Consider the following 17,818-nt stretch of genomic DNA (forward strand, 5'->3'; position numbering starts at 1 on the left):
TCTTGATGTGATGTCATATGGTTTGATGCATCGGAATCGACAAACCATACGTCTTCTGGATTAGAGGTGTTGGTTGGGCCGGAAGCCGACATAGAGTTTGTCATCGTCTTCGGAGTTAGTGGCATAATTGGTGAGTTGGTGGCTTGTAGAAGCCGACTCACTCTTCTTATTTTGACACTCCTCTTCATAGTGGCTGATTTTGCCACAATATCCATACTTGATGGGGTTGTTTTGTTGGCTTGGATTGGCATGGAAGCTCCCCCTTCTTTCGAACGTTCCTCTTGAGTTTCCACCATCTTGTCGGTAATGGGAGTGGTTTTCATAGGTCGAAGCTCGTCTGCCTCATCCTTGGCGTATCGAACACACAATCACGATAAGTCGGGTGGGCTTAGTGGATATGCTAAACCACGTGCTCTAATACCATGTAAACAATTAGCTAGAGTAATTATGTTATGTGGAATAGATTAGAGATGTGTGTTATGTGTGTGTGAAAGATGAGAGAAGAGACGCAAGATAGATAGGAAAATAAAAAGACTCAAATGTATATTAATAAAGTCACCCTCTCTCTACATTCTCTCACTGAAGCTAATGTGTCATAGGGAATGTGGAAACTCATTAGTTATATGTGTCATAGAATATGATTCTATGACACATAGTTAATGTTGGAGAGTTAGTGGTGACCTTTGACATTTGAATACTCATACATTCTCAAAGGGGTGGTGGTGTGTTCACACATTAGAGTAGGTTGAGTTTGATTCTCAACATTTGGAAATGCATTTGTAGATTTGCATTATTACGAGATATACGTCATCAACAAGATCAACCATGGATATCTATGATTTTGCGATATTTTATTGAGCATGAAGGATGATTGGTGCATTGGGGGGGAAAACAAAGATTCAAGCACCTGTGGTGGCTTGATTACCGAATGGATGGATGTATTCATTCCTTTGAAGATTCGACATTCTATACATATATGTATGTGGAGAACAGTTGGTTGGTAAAAGATCACGACAAGATGCATTATCTTGTTTTGAGTGGGGGGGCACACCATCAAGCGATATCGAGAATTTCAATCGTTTACATACATATTTCGATCAGATTGTAGGTATACAATTAATATGTATATAATTGGCCGTGCAAGACTACCGCCCCTAGCATTCCCGGCAGCTTTGGAAAAGTGCCGCGAATGTGAGCTTCTCCTCGCATATACATCAACTCATCCCTCGAAGAGCTTGGGGGCTCCTTTGCTATCTTGGCAGGTCTTACCTTTTCAGATCATCAGCCAGTGAGACTAGACCTTAACCCACCCAACGATAGCAAGGGCAGTCTCAATGTGAAAGATCATGAAGAGTGAAGAGGTGAAGGCCGGTTTACAAAGTATATGGCAGGACACCATGGGCAGTGAATCAGCCAGCGAAGATTTGCAGAAAAAATTGGCCCTCTCCTCCTCCTTCTTACAATAGGAGACCAAGCGCGCCCTCCAGCAGGTTAGAGCCATTAAAACAAAATTAAGGAAGGCCATTGCGGCAGCACAACAGCTACTACAGGTAGACCATGGTTGCACTTGGTCTAGAGCTAAGCTGGAGGAAGCAAAGATGAAGGTACATGAAAGGACTTTGGAGAAGAACTGAATGTTGTTTCGAAGAAACACAGCATGGTGGGCTAGAAAAGACGACAAGGTCAACCGACATTTCTTTCACTACAAGGCACCCAAGGGTGGTGGTGGACGTATACAAGGGTTGTGAAAACTAGACGGCTCGATAACGAAGGACAAGACTGAGATTCTGGAAATGGCAACACAATACTATCGTGACCTCCTCGCACCTATGCATGTGAGGCAACACACGGAGTTGGCTGATCGAATGATGTCTTGCATTCACCCCAAGGTAACCCAGGCGATGGAAGTTGTGCTCGATAGCCCCATCTCTTGTTTAGAACTCTCGGAGGCGCTTAGGGGATTGTGAAGGGGTGCATGCCCCGACCCCAATGGTCTCTCACGATATTTCTTCGAGATTCATTGGGAATGTGTTATCCCGTCTTTGGAAGCCGGAGTTCAAGAGATTTGGTCCTCAAGAAAGATGCCAATTGGTTTGGCTGAGGGGATGATATATCTCATCCCCAAAGCGTCAGAGCGAAGCCTAGAGTTGCGCTAGTGGCGTGCAATCACGATCCTTAACACGGCATACAAGATACTCGCTAAAGTCCTAGCTCGGCGGTTAGCAAGCTTCTTACCGGACATCATACATGACAATCAAACTGGATTTGTCAAGAACAGGTGTATCTTTGATAATGTGTTGCTTCTTTGGGAAGCTATGGCATTGGCCGGCCGCTCCGTATCGAGCTTGGCTATTCTGATGTTAGACTTCGAGAAGGCCTACGACATGGTGTTATGGCCGTTTTTGGAAAATGTGATGAGAGCTTTGGGCCTACCTCAAAAATGGAGGAATTACACTTCTACACTCTATCGGACAGCTACGAGTAACGTGTTGATGGCTGGTTCTAGGGGACCCGCCCTCCAACTACAACGCTCAGTGAGGCAAGGTTGTCCCCTAGCCCCATATCTCTATCTCTTTGTCACTGAGGCTTTCTCCGCCTACTTACAAGCACCAACCAGCGGGCTGCAGGGATTGCCCATCCCCAATGTGACTGAAGATTTGTTGTTATCTGAATATGCCGATGATACGGTTCTTTTCTTGCAAGGTGATGAGGAGAATTTGCAGCGGGCTGAACATCTTGTCGAGGACTTTTGTCAGGCGGCTGGTGCTAAGATCAATTGGAATAAAACCCAAGGCCTATGGTTCAACGAACAAGAGAAACCAAGATGGCAACCCCATTCCGATTTTATGTGGGTCCCTGATGGGACGACGTTCAAGTACCTTGGATTTACGATGGGGAGGTCAATCCCCAAGGGAGCGCAATTGGCCCACGTACAAGCCAAAATAAATAGGAAGTTGACCCAATGGAGTAGATCTAAACTATCCTTCGCTGGTAGGGTCCTTGTTGCGAACCAAGTGCTACTCGCTACCATGTGGCACTTAGTCTCCTGCTGGATTATGGACCCTGCAGGTCTGCACGCGATTAAGGCTGCCATCAAGGGGTTTATATGGTCAGGTAAGGACAACCCAAGGGCTGCTGCCAGAGTGTCATGGTGTTGGTTAACGCAACCGCGGGCCAAAGGGGGGCTTGGCCTCATAGACCCCTTAATGCAAAGTCGTTCATTGCTGGCTAAAATGGTGGTTCGCTGCCTCTTGCCAGGTAAGGGGTGTTGGAAGGTACTACTTCGCAACAGGCTGCAAGCAGGGAATCCTAAGTATGGTAGGCCTTGGCCCGACTCCTTGAATTGGTGTTGCACAAGCGGAGTCCCACCCAAGCTAGTTTGCCATCCGAAGGACAGGGTCGCGAACTCCATCTTGCGGGCATGGTGCCATCTACGACAACATTTGGTCAAACACACCCCAGAGACATTGACCGAATGGAATCCTCACGTGCGAACAAGTGACAACACGATGCTAGGGCAACTTAAGGGCCTAGCATGGGGAAAGCTGGCACAAACAGGCCTCCTATCTATAGACGATTGGTGACGCATGGCTGTTTCAGGAAGAGCCCAAGAGGACCTTTTCCCTCCCCTCAAGGGAGCTACGAAAATGTGGAGACTGATAGCTGAGGCAGTTGACAGGGTTCCAATGGGGGAGGCGAGAGAACATGCATGGTTCGGTCTCTTTGACGAGGTTGGAATGGTCAAGTCGCTAAAGGGTGTGAGCGGATCGGGGAGAGATACAGTTTTTGGGGACAGTTAGAGCAGGGGCTCTTGGCACCCAATCCGAGTGGTGGCACAGGTTGATAACATCTGGAAGACAGACCCGGATGTTGCTAAGGTGGAACCCCATTGGAGGTTAAGGGTATATGGTTGTCGCCCCCTTGTCGATCTGGATTGGGACCCATGGGATTTCAGATAGAAACATGACGATAGACTCCATCACTTCTTCGATTACACCACTAAATTGGGTCGGACTTTGCAGCTGCAGCTAGGCAGCCCCCTTCGCAATGGCTGGCGAACATTGGGCATCCCCGATGAGGCGCTCATTACCTTTTGGAAAGGTCTCTAACGTCTCCACATGCCTGAAAAGATCAAGCTCTTTTGGTGGCAGATCGATCATAATGTGGTGCCCGTTGGCGAATGGCTAGATAAACGTGGCGACCCGTTAGGCTGCCCACTGTGCTCTCGACCTATTGAGACTCTGAGACATTGTCTGTGGGATTGCCCTCAAGCTCAAAAGATCTGGGATAGAGTGACTCGCCTCCTTGCGGCATGTGAAGTTGAAGGAACAGCCTCATGGAGCGTTGCGGCATGGATTGATCACTCGGTCGAAGGGTGGACGGACACCGTCAATGCGGATAGTTGGTGCTATGTACGCATGAGAGGCAAAATCGTCAAGATCCGTTTCGAAAGAGGCTTGCAGCCCGCATCCCCTAGGTTTCCAAAAATCTGGATGTTGATCGGAGGTTGCACCTTGTGGTATATATGGAAAGCGCGTTGCCTCAAGGTTTTCCAAGGTACGGTACGGCCCCCGGAGGAAGTGATCATGGACATATGGTTTGCAATTATCAGCTGCCTATGAGGGCAACTGGAAGAGATTTGCAGCCACTCCAACGACGTGGTCTCTGCTTGTTTGCGCTTTTGACAGAAATGGCGGAACACACCTATGGTGATGCAAGGCGGGAGTGGCCCGAGGTGGAATTACCAGCCCCCACGCTTGTTGTTTCCTACTCACCTGTCACCCTCTCTTCGTTGTAGGCCCCAAGAGCCGACTCATACTAGGCAACATTGAAGGGCATCGCCTTAGATATAGGTAACTTCTTACATTAAGTTAGGCCGCAAGGCATTGTAAGTAGTAGGCTCATCTTCTTTTACTTGATCGGAGGAAGACTCCCCGATGTGTGTATAAGTCTCCTTGCAGACTCTCTATGTAATAATCCTTCCTAACTAATGGGAAAGTAGCTTCATTTTGGGAAAAAGAAGAAGAAGAAGTATATAATTGGATTGTAGATACAATTAATATGTATATAATTGGATTTTAGATACAATTAATATGTATAATTTTTGAATTCCATACCTAATAGGATTGTGTTGAATCTCATTCTCTGAAGAGAGACAGAGACTGAGAGACAGAAGAGCTTTTAGCATATAAGCAAGCATACATATTTCCATATCTGTTCTGTTGTCTTTTGTGCTGAACCTCATCCTCAGAAACACACCAAACCAAATCATTCAGATTGATGTAAGTACAGCTCCTCCTCCTCCTCCTTCCTTTCTTTCTTTCTTTCTTTTTGCTGCCTCACTGCCTGTTTGTTTGTTTGTTTGTTTTGGTTGCTTGCATTGTTCTTTTCCATCTAAATTCATGGGATATTTGGTCAAATTCCCTGCCCGCTCAAGCTTAGCGGATGGATTTGTAACTTTTAGGGATTCAAACTGCCTTCTTGTATCTCGTCTGCTTGCTTGTTTCCACCTAAATTGATGGAATTTGGTCAAAATCCCCTGCCCTGCTCAAGCTTAGCGGACGGACCTGTAACTTATGCATTCAAACAGTCTTCTTGTATGAAATAGTGGATGACTTTGGCTATGGAATCTTAGCTTCTTAAAAAAAAAACGAAAGCATTCTCTAGGGTTTGCTTGTCTGTGGCAGAGTTTCTATAGGTGATCATGTATCGCGTTAAGGATCTAGATTCCCATCAATGCATGGAGGTTGAAATGCTTAAGCTTTCAGGATCTATATCTAGGGTTAAGTCAGGAAAACTTCAGTTTTTGCTGAAAAAATATATATTTTCTTGTAGATAGGGGTTAGGGTTTTGTGTTTACATGGGAGAGATGATCATTTTTAATGTTTACTTTGGATTTTAACACACGCTTTTAGGATCTTAATATGCTCATTTCTTACGGTTCCACAGTTTAGTTAGAATATGAGGATTTTTATATGAAGATCCAAACCTTTTCATTGTGTATGAGTATTAGTCGGGGCATGATCATTGTTGTGTGAAGATGAAAAGCCTTTTCATGTGGAAGACTGTTTTAAGGTTAAGGATTTAATGATTTAGGTTGTAATAGGGAGATTTTTACATTTGGATGAAGATGAGAAAGCTTTTATGTGGATGAATATAGGGTTTGAACGTGGATGAGCGTTTTAGGGTTTAAGGAATCAAGATATAGGGGGTTTCGTCTGGTCATGCTTATTTTTGGATGAAAATGAAAATGTTTTCATGTAGAGGAACATTTTTGGCTTTAGTTTTTCCTTGGGACATAATAATTTTCAGGGAGGTTTAGGCTCAGTGAGCTTTTAGGTTTTAGGTTTAGGTTTAAGATTCTAGGGTTTAGTCGGGGTTTAGGATGAAAGTGGAGATAATTTCATATGGATGAATAATGCTATTAGGTTTAAGGTTCAGCTTGGCATGCCCATTTTGAGGGGTTGAGGATTTTTTTGGAGTGATGCTCATTTTTTTGTCTTTTAGGGTTTACTTGCAACATGGTTATTTTCAGGGTTCTCGTACTTATTTGGGTCACGGTTACTTTTTGGGGTCTAGGGTTTAGTTGGGACATGCACATTCACATGAATTTTGCTCTTTTTTTATAATCAAGGTAAAAATATTTTCATGTTGATAAACGTTTCTTGCAGCGTTTGTGTGTGTATATATATATACACACATATCCATGGGTGGTCGAGCAAGGATTGGCTTGTGTATCATCTTGTTATTATCCATACACATGTTGCTATTGTCAGTACAAGGGGCAGTTGAAGATTGTGGGGATGTCGGTTTGAGAGAAAAATGCCTGTCCTTGAATCACTGTAGGTGGTGTAGAAGTGAAACTTTGAATGATGGTTGTTTTCAGACATTGGAATCGAGGAGGTTGCCTGTTCAAGTGTTTGATTGCGTTAAGGTTTAGATTATCGATCCATTTGATCCATTCACTCAAGTCTATCAATAGGTATGGTGCAATTAAAATTTTCAACTATATGCCACACATATTTGTTTTGTTCCTTATGGATTATAATCCTCATAGGTGTTGATGTGATGCCTGTCTTTTTTATGGCTTTTTGGCTTGTATTTGTTGACTATGAATATAGATATTGTGATCCTTACGATGTACATTTGACACAAGGGTCCAAACTTTGAAGGACAGAGGGTTTTGAGGTTTGGGTCTGAAAATTGATCATGGAACTAAACACATTGTTTTAAAATAAAGCATTATGTGCTGGATCAGCATGTTTTCTTCGATATTTTTTCTTTTAATGGGATACTGAGGCGGCTGTCATTTTGTGTAGCCTCATGTTTGCTAATTTTTGCAATAGTCTTTATTTGTGTTGTGATGGCTTCTTTAATTTCTATTGATGGGGGCTGATTGTCATGTTGCGGGGCTTGGACTCCTTACCCGTGGCTTTACGTGGTGAGGGTCACACAGCATGGTCAGCGAGATTTTCTATTTTGCTAGACTCTATGAATATTTGACCTTATTTTGTGAATATATAACGCTGGACTGTTGGAAATGTAATGGAAAGTTTTTCCACTCCCAAGTTCAGGTATCGTCAATGTGAAGATTAATCTTGGTTCATGGCCTTCAATTTCTATTGATGGGGGCTGATTGTCATGTTGCGGGGCTTGGACTCCTTACCCGTGGCTTTACGTGGTGAGGGTCACACAGCATGGTCAGCGAGATTTTCTATTTTGCTAGACTCTATGAATATTTGACCTTATTTTGTGAATATATAACGCTGGACTGTTGGAAATGTAATGGAAAGTTTTTCCACTCCCAAGTTCAGGTATCGTCAATGTGAAGATTAATCTTGGTTCATGGCCTTCAATTTCTATTGATGGGGGCTGATTGTCATGTTGCGGGGCTTGGACTCCTTACCCGTGGCTTTACGTGGTGAGGGTCACACAGCATGGTCAGCGAGATTTTCTATTTTGCTAGACTCTATGAATATTTGACCTTATTTTGTGAATATATAACGCTGGACTGTTGGAAATGTAATGGAAAGTTTTTCCACTCCCAAGTTCAGGTATCGTCAATGTGAAGATTAATCTTGGTTCATGGCCTTCAATTCAAGTTTCAAGTCCATCTTGTGAAGACCATTCAATATTTGATCTTCTTTCATTGTAAGATTCATGCATACACATGTTTATAATCAACATATTGGGTCAAGTTCCCATTTTATGATATTATCCTTTTGGATATCATAAAGAACCAATCTGTAGTGCTTGGATCATATGCATAAATAATTCATATTGGATATATCCCGCAATCTTCTCGAATGATAATGCTGTTAAAAGAATGGGCAGTTGCAATGGGTATGGTAGTCATGTGATTAAGATGTCGAAGTGAAAAGGGCATAGAAGTTGAGGAGACTTGGAATTCACATATATCCACGAATCCTAAACCCGTTATAAATGTCTATATACTAGTAAGACATGGAAGTGGTTTAGACAAAGAGCTTTTCCCCTATCTGCTTAGCACAATCAAATATGAACAAGTGGGTGGGTATACTTGCAGCCTCATCCCATTGTTGCTCTAACCCCAGTTATTGATGGCAGATATATGGAAGTATGTATACTCACAACGGTTTGATGATGACTCTATTGACATTGTATTCATTTATAACGTTTTAGCTCGTCTTTCGAAGAGGGGTAGCGGGTGACAACAATCACATTTCAATTTTCAGAAATCAATTATAACTTTGTATATTTGTTTGGCTGTCTTATTGTTTCAATGAATGCATTTTATGGAACAGATAATTGGAAACCATTTCTGCAACCTATACATAATTATATCTTCTAGGTGGCTGTCAAGCAAATTCATGTGATGTACCTTTGGATGGTCACGCACCCTGTTTTCACACCCTAGATGGCTTCCACGCCTAGTTTGAAGAATCCTCAAATGTTACCACGAAAATAATTGTATGATTATGGACGATCATTAGTATCTCATCATTGTTTGAATTCTGATAGTTTTATTTCTCAAAGAATGATAACAAGTTTAGTTTTGCAAAAAAGGTTGTAATTATGTGTAAATCTGTGTTGTTTCTATCAAAACATGAAGAAATGAAAATTCATTATTACACCTCATAAACATAACTTAATACTTATTGGCAATACTATCACTTTCATTTCTTGTTGCCATAAAGTATTGCCATAAAATAATTGTATGATTATGGACGATCATTAGTATCTCATCATTGTTTGAATTCTGATAGTTTTATTTCTCAAAGAATGATAACAAGTTTAGTTTTGCAAAAAAGGTTGTAATTATGTGTAAATCTGTGTTGTTTCTATCAAAACATGAAGAAATGAAAATTCATTATTACACCTCATAAACATAACTTAATACTTATTGGCAATACTATCACTTTCATTTCTTGTTGCCATAAAGTATTGCCATAAAATAATTGTATGATTATGGACGATCATTAGTATCTCATCATTGTTTGAATTCTGATAGTTTTATTTCTCAAAGAATGATAACAAGTTTAGTTTTGCAAAAAAGGTTGTAATTATGTGTAAATCTGTGTTGTTTCTATCAAAACATGAAGAAATGAAAATTCATTATTACACCTCATAAACATAACTTAATACTTATTGGCAATACTATCACTTTCATTTCTTGTTGCCATAAAGTATTGATGTAACCAGCCATTTTTCTCAGGAGCAAATTGTTTGTATGCATGACCCCAAAATACAATCATGAAGAGTTTCTAGAATCTGCGTCAATTGCTCAGGCTTTATCAATAAAATTACATTGTTTATATGTTGTAATAAAGTAACTTGGTGGATCTTTAAGCAAGTATACAAGCATCTAACACATAAACCAACCAAATATTGAAGTGCTTTCAACACTCATGTGGTAACAATGACACCAATAATAATGGAACAATGCTTAATTAGCACATGTTTAAAGTAGAGAGGAATGGTTATAAAGGAAATGAAGCACTTCACTCTTGATTAATTGAAATCAAAGTGTTGCCCGTGCTTGGAGAGTCGAATGAGCTCTCCACAACTACCTCTTAACAAATAATATAGAACAATTACGAATGATAAGATCATGATGTCTCATGTGAATGTGATACTCATGTATTAATGGAGGTGGTTGTAGTGACGAACAATATCAAGCTACATATGATTTGTAGAAAGATCTAGACAATGATGAAAAGTGTCACAAATTACTACTTTGCATCGGACATGAGGTTGTTACCATTGTAGAATTTAGTCTAGCCTAAAAGTGATGCATAATTGTTTGGATATACATCCGCAAAAAGGGAGGGTCCTCAAGCTTTTGTCTCACGTAAAGTTGATGAAGGGACCAAGGACAGTAATCATGCCATGCACATGGTTATACTCATACTCATGAAAACAATATACTCTCTTGGAAATATTGTTATAAACCAAGGTTTCAAAGGAATCACATCAATGTAGGTTGATTCCTATGTGTTTGTTAATATATGAATGTATATTGGGGCTATGTAGGAAAGCACCTTTCTGACTTCATGAGAATCCATGTCGTAGCATGACAAAATAACGAAGAACTTGAAAATAATAAATATTCTATCTATCACATTCCATTTCACTATCGCCTTAGTGGTTGGTTTGTAACATCGAACCCATAAAATTGAGGGAAGTGAAGCTTGATCCTTGCCATGGTTTCCCATGGATATTAAAATAGATCTCTCTTCTCTTCTCTCTCTCTCTCTCTCTCTAGATAATGAGGGGATGCTGCCCAACCCAAAAAATCTGTATTGTTAGGATCATGTTAATTGATTATATATAAAACATTTGTTTGTATTATGAGTCATGACATTGCCCATGATATATGAGGCACGATCGATCGATTGTTTCTCGGGGACTCATTCTGTCCCCATCGTCTGTGTATATATATATATATATATATAGAGAGAGAGAGAGAGAGAGAGAGAGAGTAGAGTTTGTGGACATGCTTTTAAAGGAGCCGGAGTTGGAGTCGAGCAATTTTGCGGGACCCTGTTGTTGCTCACCACATTTTCAAGACATCACCTAGTTTCTCTGGCTGGACCACGAGCAACATATTTTGTGTGCATGCATGCGTGTGTAGGACCCTTTTTCCGCGTGTGCATATCACACCTCTTGCGTGCGGTTGGCACATGTCTCTCTCTCTCTCTCTCTCTCTCTCTCTCTCTGTCTTTCTCTTTTCTTTTATATTCGGGTTAATATACGGAGCCGCGAATGCGTATGCGAATGCTCTCTAAAGTAAAGTCTTTGTGTTTTCTGTTTGTTATTCCTTCCCCCCCCCCCCCCCCAAATGTTTTTTTTCGTACATTCATTTCTTCTTCTTCTTCTTATCTCTCTTTGCCTTTTGCGTTTTGCTTTTTGCCTTTTGCTTTTCATTCCTTTTCCTCTCAGCCCGTTCCATTGCCCCCCCCCCCCCCCCACCTTCTCTCTTCTGTCTGTCTGTCTCTTTTTGATGGGCTTTCTTTGTAGTTACTCCTGTTTGATCTCCGATAATGAGCCATGGATGGTCTTCGGAAGAGCCCCCCTAATGGGGGAGAAGATGCCTCTGATCATCAGATGATCAACAACCCTTTGACAGAGCCTCTCCTAAGCCCTAATCCTATCGAAGATGTAAGTCCTCCTTTTGTTTCCCTCTCTGTCTCTGTCTCTGTCTCTCTTTCAATTATCTCCTTTATTCTTTTTGAAGCAGAATGTTTGTTTTCTTTCCCAAATCACTCTTCCTGTTTTTTTTATTTTCCCTTTTTCTTTCTTCGTAAACCTAAATTCACAGAAATCAGTCTTTTATTCTTTTCTAAAATCATTATGCTTGAAGACGTGATTATTTCTTCTTTTTAATCATTCATTTTGAAGAAGCGTGTATTTTCTTTTTAATCCGACTTCTTGCAATGGGTGTATGTTTTTTGTTAAACTTAATTCATACAAGCCATCCTCATTTAATCATCCTTCTTGATGTGGGTGCTTGTATTTTTATACTAATTCATTCTCATTAAATAGAAAACCATGATAAAAAGCACTCTCTTTTCTGTGATTGGTGGTGCATAATTCCCCTCCTTGAATGTGGATCTATGTTTGTAAGCTAACTCACCCTCATTCTACTCAAAAGAATGAGCAAAGAATGTGGATTGTGCATAAAAACCCTTCCTTGAAGTAGCCCAATGGTTTGCAACTTAATTCACTGTTATTGCACATAAAGCATGATGATTGGCTACTGAATTGTGCATAAGGCGTCTTCTTGAAATGCATCTATGTTTTAAACCTAATTCATTCTCATTACAGAGAAATATCTGACAAAAAGCACTTGTCCTGATACCTTAATTGTACATAAAGGCTCTTTTGAAACAATTGTTTGCAGTGGATATCTGATATAATAAAATGATAGGAAATGCAGTTATCTGATCTACTAAATGGTAGCACTTTTGTATGCACCTAAAAACAAAATGTGGTTATCTGATATACTAAATGATAGTTTTTTTGGTATATATATATATATATATATAAACCTTAAACGATCTAGTAGCTTTCATTTCACTGTTCTAAATGGTTATCTGATCTCATTAAACCATAACACAGTTCTGATTTAGGATATAATGTAAATTTCAGTGGCCGTTTTATATATTAAAATGGTAGCACTTGTGTGTATGAATATATAAATAAATAAATAAATAAATAAATAAATAAATAAATATTTATATCTGTATATACACGTGTGTTTGTAAATATATGTCTATATGTATCTTATCTATGAAAATGCTAGCAGTTTTGCGCGTGTATACACACATATATTACTCTAACCTGATTTATGATCTTTATTCCAGAATGATGAATGTGAATATGTAGAAAACCATAAGTTTCCCACATCTGGGTGGCCGTTGGTCTCTTTCCATCAGTTCTTATTAAAATGGGCAAAATGGTTTGGTATGTATTTTCCATATGTATACTTCAGTAGATTTCCATAAACTTAATCATGACCAATCCAGTGTGGATGCCCTGAATGTTTCTTCTGCTTGGTTTTGGTTGATGTAGCTGGCGTTATTACAAGGTCATTGTCGTGGCTAGCCAACATAATATTGTGCGGTCGTACTCATAAAAGAGGATATGAATTGGATCTCACGCCACTTCAAGTATTTTACTTTTTTCCATATACTTTGGTTTTCTATGTTGTATATACTGCATATATATAAATATGTATATATCTACATATTATACACATATATATACATACGTATATGTTTGTGTGTGCGTGTGCGCATGTATATGTGTATATAGACATACATGTGTGCGTGTGTGCGTGCGTGCTTGTATATACATACATATTATAGATACATATAGTAATTTAGCATGACTGACAAACAGTTCACAATATGCATCTTTTCAGAGAACATCCTTTGGGCATTGCGGAAATGACCCATGAAATCCAACAAAATTAAATTTCAAATAATCAATCTAATAAAGAAGGACTTTGTTGGGGATAAGCCTTGGCCTTAGTTTGAAACTCACTGAAATAGATGAGTTAAATACAGTCAATGAAGCTATAAAAGAATCCACCAAATGCTAGCTTTGTGCATGCTGTGTTAAATAAACTAAAATAACAAATATTAGATATAAAAGCAAGAAAATAAAACATCTGTGTTTATTGGAGTCCATACTATGCTTTTGGGAAGATTGCAGGAGATATGGTATAATCTGATTGTCTTCAATTATAGTAATGATTATATGGATGAGTCACATTATATTACAATTTCATGTCCTTTTCTAGGAAAACATCTACTCAGTGGAGCTATGGTACTGATGGATAAATAGAAATAGAAAGAGGCATAACTTTGATGGATGGAACCCATGAATATTGATACAATACTGTTCAAAGCCTATTCAAGTTTACAAATATTTTTTAGAACCTCATTAGATTAACGAAGCTACTTGGAGATAAAATTGGTTACATGTCATTAAGAACTAACTAATAACAGATTTTGTTTTTTACCTCTTAACCTTTTCATTTAGGATTTTTTTCTTTTAAACTTTCAACTTTTCGGATGCAGGAGGAACGAATTCTTCGGCTTCTCCTCCGGTTGGATGTCAGTTTTGACGCAACAAATACACAACATCAAGTGAGCAAGATTTTGTTGTGATATATCTTTCCAATGTGTATTATTGAAGATCAACTGTTGGTTTCTTTATTCATTTTCCTATTTTTATTATCGAATGCTCAGATTTTAGATTGATTCACCAACAGTGAAAACACTGATTATATTTTTGCATCAGGAAGCATTAAAGGCATTGTGGTATTTGTGTTTTCCTGATGTTGATCTACATGGACTTGTATCTGAACAATGGAAACAAATGGGGTGGCAAGGGAATGACCCATCAACCGATTTCAGGTTCTTGGAGAACCATCTGTATATTTATATCACCATGTTATTATTATCTCTGGAAAAATTCAAATGCTGAGTGTTTCCGTTCAATTTTGGCAGGGGTGGAGGATTTACTTCCCTGGAAAATTTACTTTTCTTTGCAAAGAGATATCCGGTATGTATGTTTGTGTGTGTATATATTCAAATTCCATGCTGAAATTCTTCATAACAATGTTAAGTATTATCCTGTCTTTGACATATATTAGAACCCCACTTTCCCTAGAAGACACCTGAAAATGCTGTCCCATTCGAATGCATCCACACATTTAATTTATATATACATACCAATACACTTATAACACACACACACAACATATTCATGTGCATGTATGAATGCATGCATACATTTGTATGAAATATATATACATACAAATACACTTGTAACACACACAGACGATGTATTTATAGGTAATACATAAATATTCACATGAAAAAGCCATAATATGTATACATATACATCTACATCAACATGTGCATTTCATATACATATTTATATGTTGTTTTATATTACGGGTGGGAAACCTCAATTTGAGATGAATAGATGGATAGCAAATCATACATAAACGTATAATATCCTTTCACATACATGCTTTTCATTAAATTTTGTTTATGTTTTTTGCAGAAAACATTTCAGCATCTACTGTGCAAGAAAGGAGATAGAAGGGCAGCATGGGAATATCCATTTGCTGCAGCTGGTGTAAACATCACATTCATGCTTACCAAAATGCTGGATCTTCGTTCTGGTAAGAATAATCCAAATTTCAAGAAAAATCTAATCATATATATCTTAGATTATGCGAGAACTACATTTTTTTCCTATGTCTTACTGGATGTCAAAAACTATTTATATAAATACAGCTAAACTGAATTCGTCATGTGGAATGTGTTTCCGGAGAATTCTAGCTGGTATCAATTCCTTATCTTTACATGCTTAATCCCTCCATTTGCTATGCATTTCTCTTGTCTATGTTGTCATGGCTTTATATGCATATATCTCTACTTTTTTGTAGCAGAGGACGAAACCGCTTTTGATGTACTCTACTGTGTGGCATTCAAACTCATGGATACACTGTGGTTGGCCATGCATGCCTCCTACATGGAATTCAATGCAAGTCTTTTCTATCTTGATTCTTTTAGTTTTTTTCTATGAATATTATGTTCTTAGGTCATGAGTTTGAGTCCCTTCAATCGTAATTGCGAGAGACATTAAATATTTCTTTCGAGTTTCTGGGTCAAAGGGCACTCACTATATGAGATGACGATAGTTAATGGGTTAATTGAACATCAAATGTCATATATGTAATGATGGTGGTTAATGGGTTGATCAAACATTGACTGGCGTATATGACATGATGATAGTTAATGGATGATAAAGTAAACATCGAATGTCATATATTACGTATTGATGGTTTGATTGAACATCTATTGGCATATAAGACACGATGATAGTTAATGTGTTTAAACATCGAGTGTCATATATTTATGTATTGATGGTTTGATCAAACATCTATTGGCATATAAGACACGGTGATAGTTAATGTGTTTGGTAACACATTGAATGTCATATATTTACATTATAGTTAATGGATTGATAAAACATTGAACTTTCCATATATTTGCATCATGATAGTTAATTGGTTGATTACATGTACAGGCAGTTATGGAAGCGACACGTAATCAATTGGAACGAGAATTAATGATGGAATCCGTCACTCGAATTGAAGAGATGCCATCATATTCTTTACTCTCTTAACCGAACTTTAAACATTTGACTAACCATGTCACACATGCACATTATTGCCACTTGGGTTCCTCTCACTGTATATGTATCTTTGTTTCATTATTTATATTTTTCAATAACTCGGGGCCCCTGCGGGGTTGGATAATATGTGTTCATGATGGAGGCACCACATTCGTCCCCACACATTTTCTTACAACAATGTATATCATCATTATTTCATGTACTCTTTAGCTTTTCACTGTGCTCCATTGCAAGTTCTCTTCGTGAGTTTTGATGCATCTCAATATATGTGTATGTGTAGATGTCATGAAACTAATCATCAACAATTATTAAGTGAGATCTCAAATGATTTTTGTTATGTTATATAATCTTGAGACAGGTACTCATTTTCGTCCAATCCAAAGTTATGCCAACTCTCCGTTTTCATCTTGTTTTAAAGGCATTGTAATAATAGATTGCATTTAATTTATTTGCAATAGGGTGCCACATTAATGGATGGTGACACGGTTTATAAGTGTCCTAGTTTCTATTTTATGGGAATGGTACATTTCAGCTTGGAGTATTGAGAAACATATTTTGCTATCAACATAGAGTTTGTTCAAGAAATTGCCATGTTTTTAATTGCGTTGTGGTTGTTGACTAAAGAGATTATGGCTTTTCTTTCAAAAATGATTGCCATTTGTGTAGGCTTCATTATATTACAATATATTTTGTCGGTTTTTTGGGTTCAAACAAAGTAGGTACATTACTAATGTTTTTCTTGATCGTGTATTCAAGTCTTCATAATGCGACTCAAAGAATTTTGGTCTCCATGAAATCAATATACCATTCAATTGTTGTGCATAATCAAGAATAAGTAATCCAAAACATAGCTTTTGCATGACAAACAAGCGAGCAATACCATAGAGGGGCTTGGTTCGTTCCCCATAGTCAATATACATTTAGGTAGTGCAATGCCATTTGATAGCTTGTCAAAATCAACGATTTCGTACATTTTTACTTTAATGGATAATGATTAGCCTATTGTTGGTAGGCTTACAAACTTGAAACCACGATGGTTCTCATCTTTGATAATTAATGAAACAAATTGCTTTTGGTAATTGAACCATATTAAAAATATGATAGTACAATTTTTTGCTAAAAAACCAGTGCTATTTTAGTACATTGTAGCATGCTTTCACCTCCATCCATTTAAGTTTAAATTCTGGGATCATTTAAGAATGCAAATGTTTTGTTTTAAACATCAAGGATTTTTTCTAGTACATGTGGTTTAGAAGTTAAATCTTTAGAAGTAACCGGAGTTTCAGTTCTAAGTTCTAACTATATTATTGCCAAAACCAAGAAGTTCTTTTAGACTACTTACATGGAAAACTAGATGGTGTTGGGCTTAAAGTCCCACTATGCCCATATTGTATCTCTAGAGTGAACACTCAGTAACCCAACTATATAAGTGGGTAACTGACTCTTGTAATAGAAGTTTGAGGGTTAATGTAAAGTTAGTATCTCTTTGAGCCAAAATCATGTCTAGCAAGAAGGTAGAGCGATTAGATTCTAGGTAGGTTCCCTGTCGACTGTACGAACGATTAAAACACATAGACACACACACACACACACACACACACACACACCTTGCTCAGTG

At 38.5% G+C, this 17,818-nt stretch overlaps 1 protein-coding gene and 1 long non-coding RNA gene across 5 annotated transcripts; both read left to right on the forward strand.

Annotated features, from left to right (window-relative positions):
* The first annotated feature begins 5,116 nt into the window (after positions 1–5,116).
* LOC147849854 (uncharacterized) lies at positions 5,117–7,141 on the forward strand. The gene is made up of 2 exons (XR_015531712.1): positions 5,117–5,282; positions 6,672–7,141. It is a non-coding gene; the product is annotated as an uncharacterized LOC147849854 (long non-coding RNA).
* Positions 7,142–11,472: 4,331 nt separating this feature from the next.
* LOC147849855 (uncharacterized) lies at positions 11,473–16,602 on the forward strand. 4 transcript variants are annotated; one of them, XM_087337115.1, is made up of 10 exons: positions 11,473–11,640; positions 12,846–12,945; positions 13,054–13,151; positions 14,067–14,135; positions 14,290–14,405; positions 14,499–14,553; positions 15,061–15,181; positions 15,297–15,344; positions 15,449–15,546; positions 16,097–16,602. In XM_087337115.1, exons 1-10 carry the CDS (start codon positions 11,530–11,532, stop codon positions 16,133–16,135), a joined length of 855 nt encoding a protein of 284 aa, XP_087193241.1. In that variant the 5' UTR covers positions 11,473–11,529; the 3' UTR covers positions 16,136–16,602. The 4 variants fall into 4 exon arrangements, with proteins under 4 accessions (XP_087193241.1, XP_087193242.1, XP_087193238.1 ...); XM_087337116.1 differs by having other exon boundaries at positions 11,474–11,640; positions 15,452–15,546; XM_087337112.1 differs by having other exon boundaries at positions 11,475–11,640; positions 15,449–15,550.
* Positions 16,603–17,818: the final 1,216 nt, after the last annotated feature.

Source organism: Azolla caroliniana, unplaced genomic scaffold (assembly GCF_043228905.1).
Source record: "Azolla caroliniana isolate FFs.n. ecotype wild unplaced genomic scaffold, voAzoCaro1.0.p SCAF_22, whole genome shotgun sequence".
Lineage (NCBI taxonomy): Eukaryota > Viridiplantae > Streptophyta > Polypodiopsida > Salviniales > Salviniaceae > Azolla > Azolla caroliniana.